This window comes from Electrophorus electricus, chromosome 21 (genome assembly GCF_041902795.1).
Source record: "Electrophorus electricus isolate QZ-2024a chromosome 21, ASM4190279v1, whole genome shotgun sequence".
Taxonomy (NCBI): domain Eukaryota; kingdom Metazoa; phylum Chordata; class Actinopteri; order Gymnotiformes; family Gymnotidae; genus Electrophorus; species Electrophorus electricus.
In genome coordinates this window covers 13697501-13724246 of record NC_137517.1, presented here as the reverse complement: position 1 = coordinate 13724246, position 26746 = coordinate 13697501, and the positions used below count along the sequence as shown (strand labels likewise).

The 26746-nt window shown below is 52.2% G+C and overlaps 2 protein-coding genes across 16 annotated transcripts in view; both read right to left on the bottom strand.

Moving 5' to 3' along the window:
• cdk5rap2 (CDK5 regulatory subunit associated protein 2) overlaps window positions 1-25618 on the bottom strand; it is a 28339-nt gene extending 2721 nt beyond the window's left edge. Inside the window, exons 1-41 of the mRNA XM_035521233.2 lie at window positions 25422-25618; window positions 22255-22319; window positions 21616-21680; window positions 20215-20325; window positions 20041-20117; window positions 19790-19922; window positions 19493-19674; window positions 19204-19345; window positions 18988-19041; window positions 17357-17491; window positions 16899-17018; window positions 16675-16767; window positions 15940-16158; window positions 15619-15789; window positions 15233-15343; window positions 14987-15124; window positions 14668-14847; window positions 13887-14081; window positions 13448-13618; window positions 13144-13276; window positions 12835-12977; window positions 12586-12702; window positions 12353-12493; window positions 12093-12205; window positions 11719-11858; window positions 11394-11525; window positions 11149-11270; window positions 10901-11032; window positions 10288-10356; window positions 10040-10167; window positions 9439-9835; window positions 8039-9326; window positions 7274-7387; window positions 6501-6900; window positions 6009-6226; window positions 5833-5878; window positions 4535-4725; window positions 2863-3111; window positions 2585-2710; window positions 2306-2432; window positions 1783-1904 (exon numbers count right to left, since the gene is read on the bottom strand). Coding sequence (XP_035377126.2) covers window positions 1783-1904; window positions 2306-2432; window positions 2585-2710; window positions 2863-3111; window positions 4535-4725; window positions 5833-5878; window positions 6009-6226; window positions 6501-6900; window positions 7274-7387; window positions 8039-9326; window positions 9439-9835; window positions 10040-10167; window positions 10288-10356; window positions 10901-11032; window positions 11149-11270; window positions 11394-11525; window positions 11719-11858; window positions 12093-12205; window positions 12353-12493; window positions 12586-12702; window positions 12835-12977; window positions 13144-13276; window positions 13448-13618; window positions 13887-14081; window positions 14668-14847; window positions 14987-15124; window positions 15233-15343; window positions 15619-15789; window positions 15940-16158; window positions 16675-16767; window positions 16899-17018; window positions 17357-17491; window positions 18988-19041; window positions 19204-19345; window positions 19493-19674; window positions 19790-19922; window positions 20041-20117; window positions 20215-20325; window positions 21616-21680; window positions 22255-22319; window positions 25422-25474 — 7063 coding nt within the window. The 5' untranslated portion in view covers window positions 25475-25618. The remainder of the gene's footprint in view (window positions 1-1782; window positions 1905-2305; window positions 2433-2584; window positions 2711-2862; window positions 3112-4534; window positions 4726-5832; window positions 5879-6008; window positions 6227-6500; window positions 6901-7273; window positions 7388-8038; window positions 9327-9438; window positions 9836-10039; window positions 10168-10287; window positions 10357-10900; window positions 11033-11148; window positions 11271-11393; window positions 11526-11718; window positions 11859-12092; window positions 12206-12352; window positions 12494-12585; window positions 12703-12834; window positions 12978-13143; window positions 13277-13447; window positions 13619-13886; window positions 14082-14667; window positions 14848-14986; window positions 15125-15232; window positions 15344-15618; window positions 15790-15939; window positions 16159-16674; window positions 16768-16898; window positions 17019-17356; window positions 17492-18987; window positions 19042-19203; window positions 19346-19492; window positions 19675-19789; window positions 19923-20040; window positions 20118-20214; window positions 20326-21615; window positions 21681-22254; window positions 22320-25421) is intronic.
• A 506-nt stretch (window positions 25619-26124) lies between these two features.
• Window positions 26125-26746, bottom strand: part of camsap1a (calmodulin regulated spectrin-associated protein 1a) — a 19554-nt gene continuing 18932 nt past the window's right edge. For all 15 annotated transcript variants that reach the window (XM_081704788.1, XM_081704787.1, XM_081704791.1 and 12 more), the window contains one exon: window positions 26125-26746. This exon is cut by the window's right edge and continues 841 nt beyond it. The gene's annotated coding sequence lies outside the window, so the exon portion shown is untranslated.

Sequence of the window (26746 nt, the reverse complement as noted above, 5' to 3'; positions counted from 1 at the left end):
GAGATCGCGTCAGACCCTTCTCTGGTTCTGAATGGCAAATACTACGATCCACAACACCAAAGTGTAAAACTAATCGATACAAAAACTCATTCCCCTGTAAGTGAATCACTTAAACAAGAAACAGATCTGAGATGTTCAAAAGGTGTGCTCCCGTGTGTGTGTGAGTGTGTGAGAGAGATATATCTGCACCTGTGGCTGTGTGTGTGTGTGTGTGTGTGTGTGTGTGTGTGTGTGTGTGTGTGTGTGTGTGTGTGTGTGTGTGTGTGTGTGAGTGAGAGAGAGAGAGGGAGAGATATATCTGCACCTGTGGCTGTGTGTGTGTGTGTGTGTGTGTGTGTGTGTGTGTGTGTGTGTGTGTGTGTGTGTGTGTGTGAGTGAGAGAGAGAGAGGGAGAGATATATCTGCACCTGTGGCTGTGTGTGTGTGTGTGTGTGTGTGTGAGTGAGAGAGAGAGAGGGAGAGATATATCTGCACCTGTGACTGTGTGTGTGTGTGTGTGTGTGTGTGTGTGTGTGTGTGTGTGTGTGTGTGTGTGTGTGTGTGTGTGTGTGAGTGAGAGAGAGAGAGGGAGAGATATATCTGCACCTGTGGCTGTGTGTGTGTGTGTGTGTGTGTGAGTGAGAGAGAGAGAGGGAGAGATATATCTGCACCTGTGGCTGTGTGTGTGTGTGTGTGTGTGTGTGTGTGTGTGTGTGTGTGTGTGTGTGTGTGAGTGAGAGAGAGAGAGGGAGAGATATATCTGCACCTGTGGCTGTGTGTGTGTGTGTGTGTGTGTGAGTGAGAGAGAGAGAGGGAGAGATATATCTGCACCTGTGGCTGTGTGTGTGTGTGTGTGTGTGTGTGTGTGAGTGAGAGAGAGAGAGGGAGAGATATATCTGCACCTGTGGCTGTGTGTGTGTGTGTGTGTGTGTGTGTGTGTGTGTGTGTGTGTGTGTGTGTGTGTGAGTGAGAGAGAGAGAGGGAGAGATATATCTGCACCTGTGACTGTGTGTGTGTGTGTGTGTGTGTGTGTGTGTGTGTGTGTGTGTGTGTGTGTGTGTGTGTGTGTGTGTGTGTGTGTGAGTGAGAGAGAGAGAGGGAGAGATATATCTGCACCTGTGGCTGTGTGTGTGTGTGTGTGTGTGTGTGTGTGTGTGTGTGTGTGTGAGTGAGAGAGAGAGAGGGAGAGATATATCTGCACCTGTGGCTGTGTGTGTGTGTGAGTGAGAGAGAGAGAGGGAGAGATATATCTGCACCTGTGGCTGTGTGTGTGTGTGTGTGTGTGTGTGTGTGTGTGTGTGTGTGTGAGTGAGAGAGAGAGAGGGAGAGATATATCTGCACCTGTGACTGTGTGTGTGTGTGTGTGTGTGTGTGTGTGTGTGTGTGTGTGTGAGTGAGAGAGAGAGAGGGAGAGATATATCTGCACCTGTGGCTGTGTGTGTGTGTGAGTGAGAGAGAGAGAGGGAGAGATATATCTGCACCTGTGGCTGTGTGTGTGTGTGTGTGTGTGTGTGTGTGTGTGTGTGTGTGTGTGTGTGTGTGTGTGTGTGTGTGAGTGAGAGAGAGAGAGGGAGAGATATATCTGCACCTGTGACTGTGTGTGTGTGTGTGTGTGTGTGTGTGTGTGTGAGTGAGAGAGAGAGAGGGAGAGATATATCTGCACCTGTGGCTGTGTGTGTGTGTGAGTGAGAGAGAGAGAGGGAGAGATATATCTGCACCTGTGGCTGTGTGTGTGTGTGTGTGTGTGTGTGTGTGTGTGTGTGTGTGTGAGTGAGAGAGAGAGAGGGAGAGATATATCTGCACCTGTGGCTGTGTGTGTTGAGTTTCTGATCTGCTCATGCACCTGCAGTTCCACCTGTACTGTCTGCAGGAGCTGCTGAGTGTCTGCCAGCTGCTGCTTCTGGAGTTTACTGTCACACTGCAGCCTACACACACACACACACACACACACACACACAATAATATTATTATACATATGCATGCACAAAGAATTGCTTTACAATAAAGCAGTGCTTTCACACAGCAACCAGTAGCCACTGCTACACAACACTTTGTTGTATAACCACCATTACACTGGTTGTTCTAGTGTGAGAGAGAGAGAGGAACTACTCATTATATGATATCCTCTCATCATTACAGGTTATAAAACATACATAAACTACACACATGCCCTTTGCCACGTTATCTGATACTACACACGTTAACACACTAGTGCTACTGGACCACTGCAATTCTGCCAGAAGTATTGATAATGTGTTTTGAAATTGGGAGCCTGGTTTGTGTGTGTATGCCATGTAGTTTGCGTGTGTGTGTGAGTGTAAGTTACCTGTACAGCTTGTCCTGCAGGTGTGCGTGTTCCTGACGCAGAGCATGGCACTCCTTCCTGCTCATCTCCAGTTTGGCTGTGCGCCTGGTCAGAGTGTCTCGCAGACTGTCATTCTCCTTCTGTTTATCTACACACACACACTTTGTTTTTCTTTGAGGGTGCATGCGCGTAGTGTGTGTGTGAGTGTGAGTGTGAGTGTGCGTGTGAGTGTGTGTGTGTGTGTGTGTGAGTGTGAGTGTGAGTGTGCGTGTGAGTGTGTGTGTGTGTGTGTGTGTGTACCTGGGTCACTCTCTGCCACCTGCAGTTTCGTCTCTAGCTGCTCACGGAGTCTGTCGTTGGTGCGGATGCTCTCCTCCAGCCGCTGACGTAGCGCACGCGCCTCCAGTAGGTGCTCCGCCAGCAGGGCTGCGAGAGAGGAAGAGAAAAGGAACGGCTACAAATGAGCAAAGTTGATCTATTACTATAGTTTAAAGTAACAAAATCAGCCCTTTGCAGCTCCCGATGCGCGCACACACACACACACACACACACACACACACACACACACACACCTCTACCTGAGCTGATGCTCTTGTTGCCTGCCTGCTGCTGAGGCAGGCACTGTTGCTCCTGCTGCACGGCTGCCGCTGGGCTCTGGGCACGCGTGTGCGCGAGGATGGAGCACATGAGGTCCAGCTCACTCCTGAGGGTGGCATTGAGCTCGTCGCTGCTCCTCAGCTGTCCCTGCAGGCGGCTGTTCTCCCTCTGCACCGCGCGGACACTCCCCCCACCGCTGCCGGACACGCCCCCGGCCGCTGCCTTCATACCTAAAGACACCAGGCAGGGATCAAACGGTGATGGCAAAAGGCATTTGAAACACATTTTTGAAATACAGATAGGTTGGTCATGTACGGCCTGGAGCACACTGAAACGAGGGCCAATAAACACGACACAACCACCAGTCAGTTACAAACGCCTCACCGGTGGCTCAGATCCTTTGACCATACACTGGACAAAGCTATGGGCCTTTACCTTCCTCGTTAGCAGCTTCGAGCACTTTCCACCATCTGCCGCAAGAGCGGCCACGTCGTCGCCTTCACTTCGCTCATCTGTGCCAGCATTGGCCTCGGTCGCCCCGCTACAGCTTCAGTTAGCCCACACTCAAAAGCTGGTCACAATTTCGGAATTGGCGACATCTTCAACATTAGCGCGGCGCAACGTTGCCTGTACAGCTCCTAGTCAGTAACGCGATGCGACCAGGCGTTAGCGGAGACGTGTAGCCTGTATGTTAATTCCGCTCAGCTTCGCCCGCGGTACAGCGCATCTGCTGACCGGTAACGCCTGGATTCAGCCCTCTACACAACCCTATAGCCTCCGTGTCCGCTCAGCGCGGAAACCTGAACCTGCCGAAAACAGGACCGAGTTTAGTTCTAACTAGCCTGTGTGTGTCAGAGCATGAACATGCTAGCAAGAAGAGTTAGCCTGCACTAATGATGTCAAACACACACACATACAGAGAGAGAGAGAGAGAGAGAGAGAGAAAGCTGGTGTTGGGGCATTATACCGGATAGGGCTGGTGAATAATGCATCTGAGAGAGCCTGTAACAGGATCCCTCCTGGGCCGCTAAACCCAGTCGACTACGACACGCTTAAAGCACTCGGACAGACAGCAGCATGGATTAAGGGAATATAAATGCAATAAGACTCACAATCTCTACTGGGTGAATAATATGCATATTTAATGGACAAACGGGACATATCACAGGTTCCACACACACACACACACACACACACACACACACACAGCTGACACAGTGGGAAAAACAAAAACAACGCACTCTTCATTGGCTTCGGTCAATCAAAAGGTAACTCAAGTTCTTTCCTTCAGAGAGGAGATTCTCACCTCACTAGTCCTCTGCAATTACCTGGCTCATCCCTCCATCAACTGCACTCTCTCTCTCTCTCTCTCTCTCTCTCTCTCTCTGTTCATGCTGTAATGCCGAGAGACACGATGAACAAATACATTGAAGCTCAGACATGTCTATAACGCACACCTGATTTCCATTGAGTACACACATCTCCATCCAGATTTTGTGCAGCCTATGCCGTTATGCCAGTCTTGGTCGAATTTGCGTTCTGACAGCCGTTTCTGGCGAGGCCGCTCTACACAAAGCCGTCATGTCCTGAGCTGGCTCTGTCTGTGTGTGTGTGTGTGTGTGTGTGTGTGTGTGTGTGGGTAGGTGGGTTTACCTGTGGTTGTCCTGATTGAGGGGTGTGTGTGGAGAGCAGGCAGGCTGTCCTGCAAGGAGGCGGCGCCATCGTTGGAGATCCTGTTGCTCATCTCCGAGTCCGAGACGCTGTGCATTCTGGGAGCTCCACTGCGCAGGCGCTCTCTAAGCTGCTGGATGAGCTTGTTTTTGTCCCGCAGTTCTGCAGAGAGCCTGAAAAAAGGTGCGCGCGTGCCGATCAGTGAGCGCCGAGACCAGACAACAGTGCGCTTGCGAAACCAACCAAGAACGTACGCAGTGACCAGCAAAACTCGCACCACTCCAAAACTAAAAGAACAGTCTCAAAGAGCGGCTTAAATGAAAAGAGGGCAGCCATCCGCTCAGAAGAAAATCTGGCCAAATCTGAGAACAGCAACAACAGGGCAGTTTAAGAGATCAGCTCTAGAACAGCCCACACGGAACAGGGCAAGTGACGGGAAAGTATAACTAGATGAGGAAAGAAAACACACACAGCGTAGGGAGAGGGGAGGAGCCAAAGATGGCAGAGCCAACCTCCCCCTCCCAATCAGGTCATGAGAGGCACGCACACGTGATCGAGAGAGAGTCACACGCAGCTCTGCAGATATCCTCGAGGAAGAAGAAGAACTCCAACACAGCCATCTGAAAGCGCTTTCTCCATCATCCCTCTTTTTTATTGAAGAGGAGTAAACGAGGGGGAGGGGAGCTCGGGCCACACCATGCCACTCAGAGGTCCATGTGATGCTGGGTGACCAGCGCCAGCTCCTGGTTCTGCCTGCACAGATACACGATCTGCAGTTGCCGCTGCTCCCTGTCGCCCTCTAGCTGAGCGCGCAAGCACTGCAGCTCCATCAGCAGCCAGTCACACTCACTGCCATAGTGAGAGCACACACTGAGGCATGAGCATGCAGGGGTATACACACACACACACACACACACACACAAAGACAGACACACAGACAGACTATGCCTGGAGCTTAAGCAGTGCGGATAGATCATGTTTTTAGAATAAAAAAAATTAAGGTTATAACTCACTATGATGCAAAGCCAAAAAGCACAAGGGGATGAGTATGAGTGTGTGTGTCAGAGAGAGAGAGGGCGAGTGTGTGTGTGTGTGTGTGTGTTTCTCCTCTAAATCACAATCACACAAACATGTCTGGAACATTCTTCCTCTCAGGACGTACATGGGAACTCTTGCTCTAGTTATCTGGAGGACTGTCCCATTGCGATGAAGATGGTGGGAGACTACAGACAACACACCACCACCACCACCACCACGCTGCTGCAGGCGGAGATCCTCACCTTTGAACCAGCTCTAGTTCCGCCACCTGATCTTCATTACTACCTCCTGGGGGGAGAGAGAGAGAAAGAGGATTATGGGAAAAGAGAAGGCAGATGCATCCGAATCTCGCGCGCGCACACCACCCCCCTAAGGCAAAGCTAACGGCAGGAGCAGGTGTGTGTTCGGATGTCCTCACCATACTCCAGTTTCTCCAGCAGGTCCAGGCTGCGATCCAGCTGCTGCCGGAGGCTGGCGTCAAGGGCAGGGCGTTCCGGCTGCTCCAGCAGCTCCTCCAGGGTGGCGCGGAGCTCCTGCAGCTGCCGGCGCTGGCCGACGCCCAGGACGCGGGACGCGCGGATCTGCTCGCGGAGCTCGCACAGCTCGCGTGCCTGTGCCTGCACCAGCGACTCCACCCTGAGAGACACGCTTCACCCGTCAACCAGCGACTCCATCTACTTTTTCCCACCAACATTTTTCCAACATTTTAAAGTTGGTTTTTTTTTTATTGGTTTTCAAGTAACCAGGAAACAGAATTTCACTTATTCGTCAAGGACAGCTGCTCTCTCAAACAAACACGCTGCATGTGTGATGTACGAGTTTGGTCTACATTTGTCCTCAGTGATGTGGAATTGTCTGCCAACACAGACGGCCTACAACCGTTTAACAAAAGCCAGCTTTTCCTGCTCACCTGGATGGAGAAGCTGACTGGCTGCTGCTGTTGACCATTCGCCCTCTCTCCGGCTCGATGGCGAGCTGGGCTATCCGAGCCTTCATCGCCTGCCTATCCTCCTCCTCCTCTCCGCCCTCTGGGTCAGAGGTCACGGTCAGACTCTCGGCCGACAGAGACTTCTTCCGCAGCCGTCGTTGAAGGTGCTGGATGACCATGTTCTGACCTTCCACCTGCGACTTGAGCTGCTGGAGTTCCTGGCAGAGGTCGGCGGGGTCGGTGGGCCGCGGGGAGCTGAGGTCCGGTGAGCTGGGGTAGCACGGGCTGGACTCGCCAGTGTCTAGGTTGTCGGCGGAGGAGAATCCTGCCCTGGTCAGGACGGGGGAGGGGGCGCGGTCTGGACGAGCGGTACCGTCCACGTCTGAGAGACAGGGACGCAGCAAGGTCAAGCACGCACACAGGTACGCATCGTGTATTTAATGTTTAGGCCGTGCAACGTTAAAAAGAGAAAGAGAGTCTGTTCTTAGGAAACCTGCATTAGGGGTGCAGTAGACTGAAACCAAAACCTTGGGAAAACTCGCCAGGAAATGTATTTCTTGCTTTCTTTCTTTTTAAAAACCCAGCCAGCCACCACATGCAAGACAGTGAGAATCAGCAGCAGGTGGCTGTCCATGCTGGCCATGCAGAGACAGGTCAGAGGTCCCCTTACGCACATGCAGAGACCCTGCTCGTCATGCAGTTTAGTCGCGCTCGGTCCGGCCGATGGCGGCGGAGAGCTCCGCCCCCTCGTCTACCTGCGCCGATGCCCTCCTCCCTCTCCAGCTCCGTCTCGCTCCGTCCGCTGGTCTCGTAGCCGAGGTCCTGTGCGTCCACCTGAACCCCCTTATCGTCCCGCTCGCCGGGGGCAGCTAGAGGGCACGGGGCAAGGGTCGGACCCTCGTCACAAACACGGAACGAGCCCGACGCGCCAGTCACGGCTGGGTACCGATATCTTACACACAAACGTGCTGCACTTTCAGCTTCGAGGTCGTCTTGTGTTATAAAGGGCAAGATTTGATTCGGTTTTCAACTTTTATTCTACCAAATTCTCATAACATACAATTATTATTAATTTTGAAAAAATTCTAAAGTTGTATATGCTTTTGAACTTCTAAAATATTGCAGTTGAGCTATAAGCGCAAACTCCTGACGTGCTGCGTGTGAAGTAACCCTTACGAGCACAGGTCAGAAGAAACGGAAGGGGGCAAAAAAAAAAAAAAAAAAAAAAGTGTGGACAAAACCTCGCTACATTTCCGGCGGCTTGTGGCCCGGCGGCACTGCGTTTCGCGATACTTTGTTACGGCTGTGTTTAGACCCAAAAGCACACTCGTAATCCAGGTTAATCTGACAAAACGTCGACTGCATCCCAACATCCACATGTCTGTTAAAAATAGCCATCAATTCTTACGTAACGTTAATTACGTAATCGTACTGTTAATTCTAACGGTGTTAGTAACTGAAGTCTGCTCTTGTAAGGCTGTGTGGGGTGTTGGGGTTATACGAGCTTCTGTTGCCCTCACCTGTGTGTAGGTCTGGGCGTTGCTCCCTCTTCGCCGCACTCTGCTGCGCGCTGACTAGCTTCTCCTCCAGGGGGCGACACGCCTCCTGCTGCTCCTTCAGGGCCTTTTGCAGGCGTTTCAGATGGCTGCCGTCTTCCGCCTCGACCACCGCCCCTCCTCCGTGGCCACGCCCCTCCTCCCGCTTAAGCTCCTCCTCCAGCTCCCGAACTTTCTGAGCGCGCTCTCCGAGGACCTGGAGGAGCAGCACTAGGTTCTTGTGGAGGTCGAGGTGCGGTGTGCGTCCCCGGCCGGGAGCCGGCGCGTCCGCCTCACTCTGTTGCTGCGGCGACGCCAACCCCGCCTGGTCCCGATGCCCGTGGGGGATCGGGGTGCTCGTCTTCTGCTGCGCGGCACCGGGGACGCGCGGGACCGATTCTGGCCAGAGGGTCGCCGCAACTCCGTTCTGGCTCGTGTCGGCAGCGCCGAGGTCGCCGAGCCCGTCCATCTCCAGGAGGGCCCGGTGAAGCCTGTCTAGATGTCTCTGCAGCTCCTGATTGGCCGAGGCCTCGCCGTCGCCCACCCCATGACCGGGCCCGGCGGCAAAGTTGGCCACGGACTCCACCGCTCTGCCTGCGGCCAAAACGCACTCGGCCAGACGTGGAAGCGGCCCGTTCTGTCCTTCAACGGGCACATCGTCGTCGGCATCCTGCGCGCGCGGGGCACGGGTCCGGTCCGGGTCCTGCAAGGCCTCGACCTGAGCCAACAGGCCGTCCAGCCCGCCGCCCGAATCCCGGGGTTCGCTCGGGCCGGGGGCTGGACCGGTCAGAGGGGCCGCGTCCGGCCGCGCCTTCTCCTGCGCGGCTTCCTGAAGCTCTGCCCTCTCCCGTCGCCACCACGAGTCCAGACCCGGACCGGACCGGCCCAAGCCGCTCTCAGCGTCCAGGCTGCAGGCAGTGAGGTACGCGATGGTGGACTCGGCCGCCCGCAGGGCTTCCGCGTACTGGCCATTCAGCCTGTCCGTCTCCTGAAGCTCTGCCCGTAGCCCCTCCCACTCCTGCACCTGGGCTTGAAGACGGGAGATCAGCTCCTCCTTGTCCTGGCACTCCTGGTTTAGCAGCTCCAGCTGACTCCGGAGCTCCGATTCGGGAGCGTCAGACGCCGCGCCCACCTTCCGGCTCGGCCCGGCCCGCTCCGAGTCCGTCCCGCTGCGGCACTCGCTGCTCTCCTCTGTGTCCCGATCACTTAGCTCTTGCCTGGACGAACGCCTCGCGGGCCTGACCGGGACTGGCAGGCGGGACCTCGCGCATGTCTGCAGGACATCGGGTTGGGAGAGAAGACGGCTGAGCTGGAGAAGGGACGGCGGAAGGGACACTGGAGGACATTTTGAAGACGGTCCCACGGCTTGTGGAGTTAAGACTTACCGCATGTCTCACCATCTGAAACTTCTGGCTTTTGGTCAGCCTGAAGCTTTGGCCACGCCCCTCCTCCTCTTCCTCCTCTGGGCTGTGGGCGTGTCTCTGCGAGGCCTCGTGCTCTGCCCTCAGGCGCTCCATCTCGCGGGCCATGCTGACGATCGGGTCCGGGTCGGAGGTCACCCCTCCGCCCGCCGCTTCCCGATGCAGCTGCTCCTTAAGCAGCCGGATGACCTTCCGGTGACCCCGGGCCTCCGCACGGAGCACCCGCACAACCTGGCGGAGGTCGGTCTGGCTGTCGCTCTCTCCGGAGCTTTCCGCACTTTCCTTGGACTCGGTGGCGCAGTCTTCCTTCAGGAGGCCGTGGAGCTCGGACGCTTCCGCACGCAGTTTTGACACCTGTGCCCTGGAACACAGAGGTCATCACCCAAACCGCACCCTCCACGGTCCTCCAACCCGGGCCAAGCGAGCAAGTCTCTAATTGTTATTACTGCTACTAGAAAAACATTAATGGAAACAACAACAACAACAACAACAACAACAATCGACCGAGGAAACGTTTGCCGTCTGGCCCGTTTCTTGAAGGTGCGCCGTGCTGGGGTTCACTCACCTGAGCTGAGAAACGGACCCCTGCACGTCTCCGGCCTGCTCGCTCTCGCCGCCCTGGTGGTCAGTAGTGTGCGGCGCGCCTCCTCCCCCTTCTGCAGCCTGGCTCTGCGCTTCAGCATCGACCTCCTCCTGAAGAGCCAAAAGCAGGCCAACTGGCAAATTCCTCTGTCATTCCGGAATTTCCTCTCTCTAGCAAACGTCAGGGGTCAACGAGACTGACTGTATCCTGACTTCTAATTGGCCTCTTACCTTTGCGTCAGGGACGGCTCGCGTCCCAGGAGCGTCGGTGGTGAGCGGTCCGGCTGGCCCGTGCGGTTGCTATAGTAATGGGATGGATGGTGACACATGACTTGGGAACAGAAAACGGCATGAAGGAAAGGGATATAAAAGAAGCACACGGTGACGGCAGGATGGAGCGCCTGCAGGTGGTTATGGGTAAGAAAAACAGGCCAGAGAAACAGAGAGAACAGGGGTTAGGGGGGGAGAGAGAGAGAGAGAGCGAGAGAGAGAGAGAGAGCGAGAAACAGACAGAGAGAAACTAATGCACACACACACACGGCTCCTATTGCACACATGGGACCATTCATAAAGTTACGTGACAGAGGACCTACGAGAGTTAAAGGACAAAAGGTGAACATGAGGAAAAAAAAGCTACTGCCGTTGTGTCGAGACTTATAATAACTATATTAAACTTATATCAAAGACTTGTATAATAACTAACTGCAAATGCACTTTTTCTTTTTTGTGAAACAAGCAAGCATTTCCCCCCCAAAATTAAGACGTCCACGTCACCGGATCCCAGGTCCTCCTCTAGAGCAAAGGTGCGCGGGATCTGTTGCCGCTTTAAGGGTGAAGTTCATACCTTGCTGGCAGAGGAGAGGTCAGTAAGGTCAGGCTCTCCCTTCGACTCGCTCTGAGCATTACCCACAATGCCCTTCTCTGCCAGTGCCAGCCTCCTCTCCAGCTCCGCGTTTACAGCCTGCAGCTCCGAGACCTACAACAGGAAAATGGAAAGGAAGAGAAGCAGAAACACAAGATCAAAAAAGAAAACAAAACAAGATCAGTCAAGCGTGAAGCAGAGTGCTAAAGACACTCGTCGCCGAAACTCGCCTTCAGCCTGAGCTGTTCCACAGGCATCTGCTGTAGCTCCGCCTCCAGCTCCACACCCAGCTCCGCCCCCACACATATGCTCATATAGGACGTCTGTTCACCGATCAGACTCAGCGTGCCAACTGGAATGACCACACAAGTGTTCTGATTTTGACTACATTTTAGTGTGCCCACATGTAAATTTGTATTCATCAAGTTTAATTTCGAAGCTTCTTTGGCCATTCTGTGTGTGTGTGTGTGTGTACCTGAATCGTTGGCCTGTCCCACCCCTCCCCCTCTGTTCTGTATCTCGCCCAGTCTGGCCTGGAGAGAGGCGTTCCAGCGCTGGACCTCTTCCAGAGTATCACGCATACTCTCTAGCTCCGCCGGATCCGCACCTACACACACACACACACACACACACACACACACACACACACACACACACACACACACAGGCGAACTGGGTAAAGAGTGCTCAAAGCAGCAGACATACACAGATGGGTCCATGTAAAACGGACCAACATTCTGATTGGCCCTCGAGGAGGTCAGTGGTCAGCCTGTGCACTCTGTGATTGGCTGGTACCACACCTTCTCTCTGATTGGCTCTCTGGATCTCCCTGTGCAGTCGCTCTCTCAGCCCTTCGTTGTCACGGATACCATCCTCCAGCTGCTGCCTGAGGAGGGTCACTGTGGCCAACTCCAGCTGCAGTGCCTGCAGCTGCTGAGCACTGCACACACACACACACACACACACGCACCTTTCCATCCTTATTTGCCCAATTATGTCCACATAGCACAGGTCACAAAAGGTCGTGAACTTGCCGAACACTGGCATTTTAAACAAAGTGCATCGCTATGGCCATCAATACATTAAGCAGGAAAAGGTCACCTGTAACGTACCATGTCAGAATGTTCAGTATAGAGAGTGTGTGTGTGTGTGTGTGTGTGTGTGTCAGCCTTACCTGTCCTGCTCTTTCACAGCTCTGACCAGGTTGGCGTACAGCTGCTGCTCCGCCCTCAGCACACGGTTTAGCTCCGCCTGCTCTAGACACAGATCACCTAGAGACGGCACCGCCTGCATAGGTCAAAGGCCACACGTCAGAGGTCACCACTTATTCGGTGCGTGAAGACAGTGCCAGTTCGAATCGTCATGAAGGAAGAATGCATCCAGGTGTGTGTGTGTGTGTGTGTGTGTGTGTGTGTGTGTGTGTGTGAGAGAGACCTGCTGGCTGTCTCCTCCGATGATGGTCCTCTCTCTCTGGGGCAGGGTGCTGAAGCTGCTCTCCTCCCCAGGCTGAGAGTGCCAGTTCCGGGCAGCAGATGGCTGCCTCTCCCCCCTCTTGGTCAAACAGGCCTGGAGCTCCTATGAGGGAACAGCAACTGATGAAGCACCACTCCTGACAGCTCAACACAAACAGGCTGTGTGTGTGTGTGTGTACGCACGCGTGCACTCACAGCAATAATTTCCTCTTTAGTATTGAGTGTGGACGTGAGAAATTCCATGTTGGCCGTTTGACCCTCTAGCTGGCCCTCCAGCTCTGAGACCACGGGCTGCAGTTCAGCTAGAGACATCTACAGCACACACACACACACGCGCGCACAAAAAGGTAAAAATGTTCCGTCTTTTGTTGCAGGTATGCACACACATGCACGTAAAAATGTTCCATATTCTCTTTTGTGGCAGATGTGTGCACACGCACACACCTTCAGCTGGTTCTCCCTCTTCAGTGCACTGTCGAGGGCGTCTGTTTTCTCAGCGAGCTCCTTCTTCAGTAGTACCGTGGATTTCTTACTGTCTACGGGAGATCTCACCATGTTCTCCCCACTGTTCGGCCGAGACAGCTCTGCTATACAAACACACACACGCACAGAGTGATTATTATTACTATTATTGGGGAATTCTTAACCCAGGCAAACAATTTAACAGAGACTATAATTTAATACACAAGCAGCAGCACATACTGGTCTCTATACAACACACACACACGCGCACACACACACACGCTCTCTCACCTTCTCTCTTTTCCAGTCTCTCCTGAAGCACCTCTATGGTCTGTCTGAGCTCCAGCACCTGAGGAGGCAGAGACTCTGACACCTTTACCTCAGCCAGGTGACCATCTCTCTCCTGCCCCTGCACCAACAACTTCTGTAAACACACACACACACACACACTTCACTAAACAGGTAACACAGCAGGCCTAAGTCATGACCCTTTTAATTAGCATTTGAACACAGGCTGAGCCCGCTGGGAGAGTGACAGCCGACAACACTCTCCGTTTATATTCTGAGGTCAGAGCAAAAAGGTCATAGGTCTCACGTTCATGACTGCGTCCTTCTCAGCCAGCGCGGCTCGTAGCTGGGCCGTCCCCAAGGACGCGTCCTGCGTTGCTGTGCCGTTGGGTTTCCGGGCCTCGCTGAGCTGCCTGCGCAGGTCCTGCAGTTCGGCCGCACGGTCTGACAGAGCCCGAGTGTGTGACTCCACACGCTCCTACAACACACACACACACACACACACACACACACACACACACACTCATATTAAAGACCAGAAGCCTTCACTAAGAAAATATAATCGCACACTCAGTCCATGTGCTTATACAGAAATCATTAAAACATTATTGTAACGTAATATATCCTCAGTATATTAAGATCCTGTTTTTATAGGCGTGTTCCTCTCAAGTGCTAGCAAAAGCCTGCGCATATACATGTATGTATACACGTGTGTGCGCGCGTGCGTGCCTGTGTGTACGTGGTACCTTCAGTAGCTGGTCTTTGCTGTTGATGGTGGCCAGCAGGTTCTCCACAGCCGTCTGGTTCTCCGACACCAGCCTGTCTCTGTCCTTCACTGCCTCCGACAGCAATGCCTCCGTCACCTTTAACCTCTGCCCCATGCGCTCTGCCAGGTCGCGACCCTGAGACTCTGTCTGGCTGAGGACGGTGCTGGCCAGCTCCTGTCGGGCAGAGACCGATTGGTCGCATTAACCGCACAAAAGCAGAAAGAGGCGGAAAATCCCGCCTCTCTGGCTTCGTGATTGGTTAGAAGAATAAAAACATGCATGACTTGTCCCTGGCCTTCAGCATCTGGTAGACGCCCTTCGAACGCAAACTGAAGACTTCTTTAGCAAGGCATTGAATAAATACGCACTTAAATAAACGCAACGTTGACCGTGCTCCTGATTTACGCTTGACAAATTACACAGCACGACTTCATGACTCGGTGCAGAGGGGAGTCTTGCCTCCTCGTCTCAAGCCGTATCTCTGCTGTGGGGACGGCCGGGGGACATCCAGTCCACAAGCTGGACAGGGAAGAGTCTTAATGCGTGGTTTCTGTGTGTTTTCAGGGACGGTGGATCGAGTCGAGCGGTACTAGGGGCTCGAAGGCAGCGTGGTGTAGAGCAGGTTTGATTAGGCCTTGTTGGGGTGTGTGTGCGCGCGTGTAATTGTTTAACATGTCTTGACATGCAGTGCGTGTTTATCTGACTCGTGTTACCTTCATGTTTAGTTTTGAGTTTTGCTGTGTGCGTGCGTGTGTCTAACCTCCATGTCTGTAGCTTTCAGCTGCAGTGAGTGCTGGAGTTGCTGTATGATGGCGTCTTTTTCGCGCAGTGCCCTCTGCAGGCTGGCCTCACTCTCCTGTCTGGAGCGCTGAAGGTTCTTCACAGTGTTCACCAACTGCTGCAGCTCCACGTCCTTCTCCTTCAGCAAAGAGTCAAAGAGCTGGAGGAACACACACACACACACACTTTTTCTTAAGAGATGGCCAGTGCAAAAGGTGAGTGTTGTACTGGTTTAGTGTCACTGACTCCTCCCACCTCCTCCTTCTCACTCCCTCTCTCACACACACACACACTCTTACATTGATGGTCTCCTCGTTGTGTGTAAGCAGGTTGTTCAGGCGTTCCAACTCTCTCTCCTTCTCCCTCATGCTTAGCTGAAGCATGTGGACCTCATTCTCCTTCTCCTCCACAGCCACAAATTTCTCATCCAGTGCTTTCTACACACACACACACACACACACACACACACACACACACACCGGATTATTTAAGATGATTTAAACTGGACCCAACAGCGACGGGCAGAATGGCAGGAAGTGCTGCACCTCTAGAGCCTTCTCCTTCTCCCCCAGCCTCTCTCTCAGCTTGGTCAGCGTGATGTCACTTCCTCCCGGGGCCCGGTCCTGCTCCAGGTCCCGCACCATGTTCATGTAGTCCTTAGGTAGAGCGGGAGAGAGCAAGATATTTAATTACTGTGGCCTTATACACATACCCATTAGTTGTTAGGGGGCAGGGCCTTATACCCATTAGGGGTGTGGCCTTATACAGATACCCGCTAGCTGTTAGGGGGCATAGCCTTATACCGATACCTGTTCCCTCTTGGGGGCGTGTCCTTACGGCGACACCTGCTAGCCAGTAGGGGCGGTGCCTTACAGCGAAAGAGATAACCATTAGCTCATCCCACACTGCTTGCGCGTGTGTGCGCGCACACCTGTAGCTGCTGTTCTTTGTGCGTGAGGCTGGTGGTCAGGTGCTGGATGGTGCTGTGTAGTTTGTGCTCAGTGGTGCGGTTCTCCTCCTGCTGCTTGTGGCGCTGATGTTCTAGAGCGTTCTCCCGGTCCGCCAACTCACCGTTCAGTTTCTTCAGCTGGTTCTGCAGGTCCTGCCAGGCCGGAACACGAGACCGTCTCACACACACACACAGCTGGAGCCAGTACACAGGAGCTCTGGGGTGTGTGTGTGTGTGTGTGTGTGTGTGTGAGAGAGAGAGAGAGAGAGAGAGAGAGAGAGAGAGAGAGAGAGAGACACCAACGTTGATGGTCTTGTCCCCTGTCCTCTTCTGCTGCTGCAGTGCGTCCAGCTCCTGCTCCAGCTGTTGTTTGTCCTGGCGGAGGACAGCCAGCTCCGCCTCCTTGCTGTCCACGCTACGCCGCAGACGCTGGGCCTCCAGCAGGGACGCATGCGCCTCCGCCTGCAACCGCGCCAGCTCCGCCTGCTGGGCCAGTAGCAGGGCCTGCTGCTCCTCCGCTCCCTACACACACACACACACACACACACGCGCACTTACTACCAACACTAGTTCATCACACACACACACACACACACACTCACACACACGCGCGCGCACTTACTACCAACACTAGTTCATCACACACACACACACACACACACACTTACTACCAACACTAGTTCATCACACACACACACACACGCGCACTTACTACCAACACTAGTTCATCACACACACACGCGCACTTACTACCAACACTAGTTCATCACACACACACGCGCACTTACTACCAACACTAGTTCATCACACACACACACACACACACACACACACACGCGCGCACACACGCACGCGCGCACACACGCACGCGCGCACTTACTACCAACACTAGTTCATCTCACACACACACACACACACACTTACTACCAACACTAGTTCATCACACACACACACACACACACACGCGCGCGCACGCACGTGCACGTACACACACACACACACACACACACACACACACACACACACAGCTCTACTTGCCTGATATTTTTGAAGCTGCGCTTTGTGAAGTGCTTCTCTGGTCTTGGTAAGAGTCTGTTGCTTCTCCTCCAAATTCCCATACAACTCCTCAATCTGAGAGAGAGAGTGTGAGTAAGTGAATGAGTGAGTGTGCGCCTGTGTGTTAGCGGAGGCCTATATGGCATTGGGGAACAGGTTGACACCCTGCAAACTCCTGCGTGTGTGTGTGAGTGTGAGAGAGAGACCTCTTTCTCCTTCTCCTTGAGCAGGAGGCTCAGGCCCTGGATGGTCTTGTCTCTCTTCAGTGCGTTCTTCTTCTCCACAGCCAGGTCCCCCTCCTTCTGTTCCAGCTCGGACGACAGCGCCTGGGTCAGACGGGACACCGAGAACCGTCACCTCCTCTACAACCACGAGGACCGTCCCCTCCTCTACAGCCTAGTGCGCGCGTGTGCGTTTTAGGGAGTTTTTTAAATGTAATTATTAATTTCCATGGGGAAACTGAGCCTCCACACACACACACACACACACACGCGCACTTACTACCAACACTAGTTCAATCCATTTGTGGCAGTGCGCACACACACACACACACGTTGAGGGAGAACAAAGCGTCATTCCATCCAGGAATTTAGATGGCAACCTTTCGGTCCCGGGCCTGCTTTTCTAACCTTTAGTTAGTCTGTGTGTGTGTGTGTGTGTGTACCGTGTTCTCGCGGTCTCTCTCTTCCAGCCTGTGTAGAAGTGTCTGGCTGCTGTTCTTGGCAGAGCTGAGATCTTCACTCAGCTGCCTCGTCATCTGCTGCAGCCTGTTCAACTCATCCTGCTTCAGTGAGCATGCCTGAAACACACACACACACACACACACACACACACAGAGTAATCCCCGTCTTTGTGGAGGATGGAAGATTTATTCGGGTCACTGGTGCTCACGTGCGTGTAATCTGCTAGCTGAGAGTCCTCCTACCATACCCCCGCCCCCCACACACACACGCCGGAGCATCCCTTAGCCGCCTCGCAGTAGCTGAATGTGGCTACTTTCCTCTGCTTGAGAAGGGAACTTGGCTTTGGGTTCTAGAGGTCGTGGGTTTGACCCCAGTTGATTTCTCCTGGTACTGCGTCACTCGACAAAGCAGTCAGTAGCTGAGAGCACGTTGCCGATTGACTGAGGGTTAGGGCTACGCTCACGCACCCACAGCACGACCCACGTGCCGTCATAAACTCCGGAATGTCATCCCAAAAGGGGCTCGGTGGCACGAACGGGGAAAGTTTAAACGACGCGTCTGGATTTCCGCCGAGTACAAGCCGCTCACAGACAACCGGTGTGAGCTGGGGCTTCCCCGCATGCCAAGAGGGTTGCCTTTCTTCTTCCCGTCCAAGATCACGCTGGTGGCTCGCGGTTTGTGTTCCGAGGCACCTGCCGCAGGACGTACGCAGCGAGCGGCACTCGCGTGGATAGTGAAACTATGACGTCCTTGTTCCTCTCAGTGATGCTGCCATTTAAGACGGTTTGATCCGAATGACACCTTCAGCCAAGTGGATGCAACTGAGCTTCCCGTTGGGCCAGACGCTGGAAACAGCCCCCAGTGGGGCAGCTGGTGCTTAGCAACGAAGTGTTCTGTCGGCGAACACTGGCCCACAGCAACGGCAAAACAAAAACACTGAAACGTTACGTGTTTTGTGTGTGTGTGTGTGTGTGTGTGTGTGTGTTATACATGCAACAGCGAAAGGGGAGCCCGAGCCAGTGGGAGAGGGTGGGTTTGTACCACCCGGGGTCACAGCCGGGCAACGGCTCAGATAACCTTGCCACCTTGTTAGTGGCTCACTGAAGGACGTGGGGATGTTTTTTGGGGGGCACAGGAACAAGATCCATCACCATGACAACACCAGTGACGCCACGGGGGCAGCCGAATGCAAAGACACACAGAAACAAACAACAATAACTAGAACTTGAAAATAAACAAACACAGCATTAAAAGGTGGAGCAGAGCCGCACCCAGCAGGGGTAGGACGCGTGCGTCCCAGGAGGTCATGTGCAGGGCAGGCGGAGTGTGTGTGGCCACTAACAGCTGCCACCCGCTCACAGCTCCACCTGACAGGGACTGACAGGTGGCCCACTTCAAACGCACAGCCCTGGGGGGAGTGTGTGTGTGCGGGGGCGTTCTCAGACGGTGTGGTTGGGTGGGATCTGATAGCTCTTAAATTTCCTCTGGGAATCAAGGCACTCATGTAATGCAGCCCTGTGATGTAAGCGCTAAGGGAGCTGAAGTCAGCCCGTGCTTCGCCCCAGTACATGTAAGCACGCACGCGCGCACACACACACACACACACACACACCTGGTTATTTTTCTCCGCTTTGCCTCGCTCGTCGTCCAACTCGTCTTTCAGAGCCTGCAAAACCCAGAACAACGTTAGTGTACAGGGAGGGTGGGGTAGGGTGGAGTGGGTGGGTGGATGTCAGTTAAACTGATGAGCTACTAAAGAAAGGAAGAAAGAGAAAATAAAAGCTTCAGAACGTGAACCGCGCCCAACCAGCCACGGCAACAAACTGACCTGTAGTTCCCGGTCCTTTTGACCAATCAGAGCGCTGAGCTGTGTCAGCTGCTCTGTGACTGGTTGCTCAGGGCACTTCTTCCGAAGCTCTCCAATCAGAGCCTCCTGGTTTTTGATTGACGCCTGGAGACACTCAATCGCGCTGCAGACAAAAGTGTGTGTGGTAAGTAGAATCACCACCACAACAACAACAACAAACAGACATGTAAGGGGCCAGAGTGGAGCAGCGTGGTACTGCAGACGAGGTTTGGCACCCGGGACCCTGATGCAGACCGGCAAAATTACTCACCCATCCTTCTCAAGCACGGCCTGCTGCAGCTCGCGGACCTGCCCAGGGACAGAGCCGGGACCGCAGGAGGGCTGTGATTGGGCGGCGGCTTGGAGCCCTTTCTCCAGGCCCAGGCTCCTCAGCTTCTCCTGCTCAGCGATGGAGGCCATCTTCTCTACCTCTGCTTCTGCAGAGCGGAGAGACTGGGGGGGGGGGGAGAGAGAAAAGAAAGAGGGAACAAGAGGGAAAACAGGAGATTTAAAATTGCTGAAGTTGCAGGAAGGTGGTTATCAATATCTTTGCACAGTGCGTGTTTACCTCTTCCAGTTCACTGATCCTGGCATTGAAAGCATCCCTGAGTGAGTCCATCTCTCTCTGGGCACGCTCTCTCAGGGCACGCTCTCTCACACCCTCTCCTGAGTCTCTACTGGCCAGACTCTCAAGGGCTTTCCTACACACACACACACACACACATATTAGTATATGTCTAATTTAAAAAGTTAAAATCAATAGATGTCATATCTAATTCTGTGACAAGATGCCTGTTGATTGACATGTGGACTGCTTACGAAGCAGACACCAGCAGGTCCTGTTTCTCCGCAAGCTCCCTCTTCATGGACTCCACCTCCACCTTTAACTCGATGTTCTACACAGTCAAAAAACAATGACATAGGTCCTTAATATGTGTGTGTGTGTGTGTGTGTGTGTGTGTGTGTGTGTGTGCGCGCGCGCACACACAATACCGTTTTGTAGATGTCTTCAGTAGAGTCATCACAATTGCGCTGCACACGCTCCTCCAGGAAGTAGATCCTCAGCTTCAAGTTGAAGTTCTCCTTCTTCAGAGCTGTAATTTGCTACAAAGACACAAATGTTTTTGTTCTTTTGTTTTGGCCATGATGCACGTTTAAAAAAACAACCACATTACTCATTTTAAATCATAGTGAATGTTTATGGAACCGTTATGTGACCTTAGCCAGGATTAGGACATTTTGTTATGCATAAACATGAGACATGCAAATGAATCGGAGCACAGTTAGACCGCAAAGAAAGGTGGGGGTGGGAGATCTGGCGTGACTAACAGGGTGTGTGTGTGTGTGTTTGTGTGCGAGCAGACAGTGGCTTAGTGTGCTGTTCCAACATCTGGGGTAAGGGGGGGAGGGGTGAAGGAGAACCCCTTCAAGAAGACAGAAAGAGAAACTAAGGGAGAGAAAGAGAGAGGGATGAATAGGAATAAAGAGAGATGAGAGGGCTAAGAGAGACCAAGTTAGAGACATGAAGAAACTCAAATATGTATTTTTAATGGCCACTGCTTGTGCTGGAGAAGAACGTTTCCCCCAAAGAGCAGCAGCTTTCTTACAGTTGGGGTCTAGCCATCTCCAAAGGTCTGTGCGCGCAGAGCGGGTCTGTAGCACGTCTAAGAGCTCAGAACCAAGACGGGGTTGAAATGTCACGAGCCAAAGTCTGACTTTCCGTTAACGACCCCAGCCAGTTTCACGTACAGGGACTCGTGTTGCATTTTCTAAGAGTTCGGTGATTCATTGTTGTCCAACGCCATAACTCATGGTTCTGGCAAAACAAATGTACCCGTATTTGGGTATATTTCATCTGAACTGACCTGATCTGAGAGAGCGAGCAAGAGAGCGAGATCGATCTAATCTGATTTGGCTCTCGGTGAAAGTCCCATTCCTCCACATCTTCCCAGCACCTTACATCCCAAATACACGCTGCGCAGGAAACGAGCGTTGCCGCAAAAATCGCTCGGCCACACCGGCAACTCTCACAGACCTCAGTCGGAGCAAGGCACCCGGTCAGCGCGTGCTACCCGGTGCCGCTCGGATGCAGCGAGCGGAACTGGGCCGTGGGGCTTCAGGGTCCTGAGTGAGCGCGGAGCGTGCTTACGGGAGGGGAGAATCTTCCGTACGGGGCCGTACGGGGCGGAGGAGCCACCCTGCATCTCTTGGAGTGAGCAGTTTGATTGGCCGTGTGATTCATCACCCCAGCGGTCACAACGGATGTGCGCGAAAGTCAACGACGACAGCACAGAAGCAAGAGCTCCAGCGCTTCAGCCCACCGGGCGGAGTCGCCGTGACTGACAAGTGAGTAAGTCCCACCCCTGGCTTTGGGCCTGGCGAGCGCTCACTTACGTTCTCGTAGTCCTTCATGGTAATGGCTTTGGCTGGAGACATCTTCTGCCCTGGGAACATGGAGACTGCAACCCAGCGGAGGAGTGGGAAGAACAAACAATGAGAAGAGAGGCATCGTATAACATCCGCGTGTGTGTGTGTGTGTGTGCGCGCGATCCAAGTAGACCTCTGTCTCTCTCCATTATTGGACTAAAAGTGAAGTGCGTTTTAACAACTACCTTTGGTTTAAGATCTTCAGTGCAGAACAAGTCTAACCTTGTGGATGTCATATCAAAATCCTTACATTCTTAAAGAAGCTCTGGCCTGTGTGTGTTTGATAAAGGAGTGCGCGCGCGCGCACACACACACACACACACACACACACACACACACACACACACACACACACACACCCTTAAGATGACATGGTGAAGCAAGAGACGATAACGTTCCTGGTGTCAGGTTATGAAAAGTGATCTTCAGCTCACTTGGACCAAGACAAGAGACCAATGTGAGACAAAGATGGACATATCACTATGACAATACCATGATATCTGCTAGATGGCTGGATTGTATTATAGTGTCACTCTAATGTCACAGTAGTACATGCAACGTGTGTGTGTGTGTGTGTGTGTATGTGTAAGGGAGAATCAGCTGTACCCGCCACGTTGTCCATGCTGAAGTCGTGGCCGGTCAGAGAGTCCGGCAGCCTAGATATACTGCAGCTACACAGAGAAAACAAAACACCAATGGGGGAGGTTACACACACACAAACGCACACGCAAGTGCGCAAGCGCTACACAAAGAGGCAGTCACCAAAGCAAACACACAATTATGAACACAATAACTCATTCAACACAACCACTTTAAACCAGAAACTCACACACAGAGCTACTATACATAAAACACATTCAAATACTTTATTCACCTATTAAGATGGCTTTTATAATGGGCTTATTTATATAACCTTCTCACATGTAGAGAGAGGGAGACACAGAGAAACACAAGGCTGTTCCTTTTATGTTCCTCTTAAGAGTGCTGTGGGGGATACTACTCACAGAGCAGCTTAAGAGTAAACGTGGTGTGTGTGTGAGAGAGTGAGCATATGCACATGTTTGCATGTTCAAATGCCTGTATGGCTTTGGGACTCTCTGCCTCAAACAGGATTTCTCTCATTGCGTGTGTATGTGCGCGCGCGAAAAAGAGCAAAAGAGAAAGAGCGTCCGCGCAAGACTTTCTTTGCGCAGACATCAAGTGTTTCTCTTATGGCGTGGCTGCATGGGGTGTCTGTGTGCGTCTGAAATATCAGTACTTCCCCAAACGACTCCCTTCCCTGTGTGCGCCCCTCCCATCCCGCTACGGCAAGCCCCGCGGGACACGTTATGACAAGGTGAGCCCGAAAATCTAAGCGCGTGAGGGCCTCACACACTGCGACTTGACAGACACGCCCATATCGCACATGGTATTCTAGACTGACGCAGGCTGTCACAACACGCTCCTCACCTGCCTTCAGCTACAGTTCCCAGTGGCATGGCTGTGCCTCAGGGTTCATTTCTAGCACCCCCCCCCTTTAGGACTTTAACGCTCCCCAGTGCTTACTAGGCCCAGTGGTTCACTCCAACAGACTCGGTTTTCATTGCTCTGTTGACAGCACAGATCGATCTGTTTAACAGTCCACATCTGTCACAGGACGCCAAGTGGTTTGTGAGAGACTAGCGTGAAAGATCAGCGTGGGGATTCAGATCTCACTGCTGATAGATAGAGTGTTTCAAATCTCACGTGTCTGTTTATAACCTTGGTTTTAATTAGACTGGCTGTCTCTCTCCCTCCCTCCCTACTTCCACATCATCACAAGCCTCCATCCACAACTCGGCATAAAAGGTGCTGAAACGCAGCGTTTTCGCAGTTACAATTCACACGCTCACTCCGTTAGCCACACTGGTCTCCCGTCTCTTCCCAAATTCAGTACAATTTCTCTCAACCATCAAAAGATCAGGGTGAGGAAGAGCAGGGTATGATAGATGAGCCAGCAGGTGTGTGTGTGTGTGTGTGTGTGTGTGTTGATATAATAACTAGGTTAATACTTTACAGTCCTTTCCCACAGAACTTTGTCTTGTGCCAACAAGCTCAAGCGACCATAAAAACAACAACTAAAAATTATGTTAATAATGAACATTAATTATTAGAAATAACACTGCTAGGCATCCTTGAGCCCAAGAAAGGTCCTATAAATAGGACTCCTTCTAATTAATCACCTGCCACAGTCTGCGACTTCACCGCGCTGCCAAAAAGCCCTACCCCATGCTCCACTGGATGACACTTAAAGCAGCCTGTTTACCACACGAGTGCCCCCCGGCTTGCACGCTACCTGTTCACACGTTCCATATCAACAGACATGCAAGCAGACACACAGCACGAAACAGATCACTGGTGAAGGCAATCGTTCGGCTCCTCTCCAGAGGATACCTCACAAGGTCAACAAGCAGCTGCACAGCACGGAAACACACGAAGGCACGGTTGGTGTGTTTCCTGGTGGGTTGCTGTTGTGTGTGTGTTTTATTCATGTGCCTGGTTGCGGATGGAACGGAACGGAACGGAACGGATGCAACCACTCTACCCCACACCACCCCAACAACAACAACAACAACTTCCTCTTCTCACGTTCGCAGCTCACACGCATTATATAATCCATTCGTCTCAGAACTTAAGAGTCGTGCGACGGGATTCAAACGGCGTACGTTACCACCCGTGTGTCCACCTGCGACATAACGGGGACGTGACGCGCGGCGTGCCCGTCCGGAGAGCGCGGACCGACGGCCGGAGCGAAGCTTCGGATAGTTGCGTCCGAAACTACAGACGTAAAGCGTACACGTCGGTCCTGCTCCGGAGGACGGCCACCTACCTATTTAACGCCGTCCACGGGCGGGTCCCCAAGCAGGGCAGCTCCGCCGCTGCCGCCGTCCCCCGTTACAACGGCACAGGAGCTACTCATCCGCGCGGTTACGAAAATAGCAGGAAGGCAGGCAGGCCGTCGTTGCGCAACGGGACGGATAATTTGTTCCCGCCTCCTAAGTGACAGATAATTGTAACTTGAGCGATATGTTCTCATTTTATGCCGCTTCCATTCGCAGACAGATAAATACGAGCGGGCATCTTTTCAAAGCCTTACCACATGCAATAACGCGTTAGCCCGACGGAGAGACCAGTACGCCAGCCCACATGTCCGTTACTGGTGTAAGTGGGCATCACGCTGAAGTTAAGCGGTCCGCATTCAACAACATGACACAACGGAAAATACAAGTCACTTTGTTAGCCAACTTGCTAGCTAAACACGAAAACGTCACTAAAATGTTCAGACGCAACTTTTTAAGTCAGCGAGCCAAAGCTGCTACGCAACCGAAAGGATCCTGGCAATTTAGGTGGCGCATGTGAGCTACTTTAAGTTCAAACCGTCCATCTATTTAGCCATAAGATCAAGCAAGCGAGCTAGCTCGCTCGTCAGCCAATTCGTCCAGCCAGTTTTAGCTTCGCTAGCTAGGCTGGCTAATAGCTCTGATTGCTTCCCCACTCCATGGCTTGCTGGACAGCCCAGGTAACGTTAGCTTGCCAGCGTCGCTAGCAGACGGGCCAGTCAGCCTAGCCACAGCCACCTGGCGAGCTACTCTTTCTCTTCGCAGCGCCCGTTTCTCGGGCAGGCGACATCGCTACAGCAGAAATGCTGCTAGCTTCAGCTCGTTAGCTTCACAGACCGAGGCATCCTTGTCTGGTACTCACTGGGCGCCTTTTTTTTTTATTCAAAAAAAAAAAAAATTCTGCAAGGCACTTACCTCCCATTGATATCAAAAGGCAGCGTTTGATCTTCTCCCACCACCGAATCCATTTCGGCAAAAAATAAAAAATAAATAAAAATGCCCGCTTCGCCGCCAGCTGAAGGACGAAACAAACCGCGTTTGGTTTTCACTCAGCGAGCGGCGAATTTCAAAGTGGACGTTGGTGCCGCCATTTTAGAATACGTGACGTCTCGGCGCGCGTCTTACAGCGGCTCTCTCGAACTTAGTCTTTATGCTCTTCATCTTTATGCTCTTCATCTTTATGCTCTTCATCTTTATGCTCTCCATCTTTATGGTATTTGGCCATTTTTGTATGCTGACGGCATTTATTAACATTGTACTGTGTTTTACACGGACAGCTTGCAAACACGATGCTTTTATTTGGCGCCTTTCAAGAAGGCAATGCGAATAAGAAGCAGCTGAAAACAGGGTCACGTAAAAATCTACATCAAATCTTTTTTTTAATTTTATTTTAGATTGTTTTTTAAATAAAAAAGGAATTGATTCAATTCAGTCAATCTTAATTCAGTAAACGTAAAATGGCTTTTTCAATACTGGTAATAAGCAAAGACCTTTCACGGAAGAGCGGTGTACTGCTGCCCCCTAGAGGACATGTAAATTATATCAGCGGGATGACAAAGTTTAATATCTCTTGGGGCGAGCCAGGAAACATGATACTGGATGAAAGTAAGGCAAAAAGTATTTGCTTGAGTGATTTATTAAATTTTCAGTGTTCCTCTTTAAAATAAATATGGAAGAATAATATTTAAATAAAAAGTAAAGCAAAGACTTTTACAATCCATACATTGACACAAGCCAGAGATACCAAGAGAGCATACGTTCTTGTATTGAATGCCAACACACTGTTTTCATTAGTCATGTTCCCCAGTGGAAAAATGCCTGAAGTATGTAAATACTGTCATGAGAGAAATAGGGAAAGAAAAATCAAACAAAACAAAAAGTTCTGTTCCATGACAAAAGCTTTTAAAATTATTTTAAAAAATCTCACAAAGGCCAGCACGGAGGGCCTTCACTTCAGCACGTGATCATTAACATGTTAACCATATCTCTCTCTCTCTCTCTCTCACACACTCACACACACACACACACACACACTCTCCCCATCCCTTTCCATGTGAATCCATAGTCAGAGTGTGTTCATCATTCTGCACAGAGTGCTGTAATAGTGCATTGCTAAAGTGAGCAGTACTGGTGAAACGAAGAGCAGCATGTAGAGAGCTATGAGAAACCCAACACACACACACTCACACTCACACACACACACATACACACACACATACACACACACACACGCTAATACT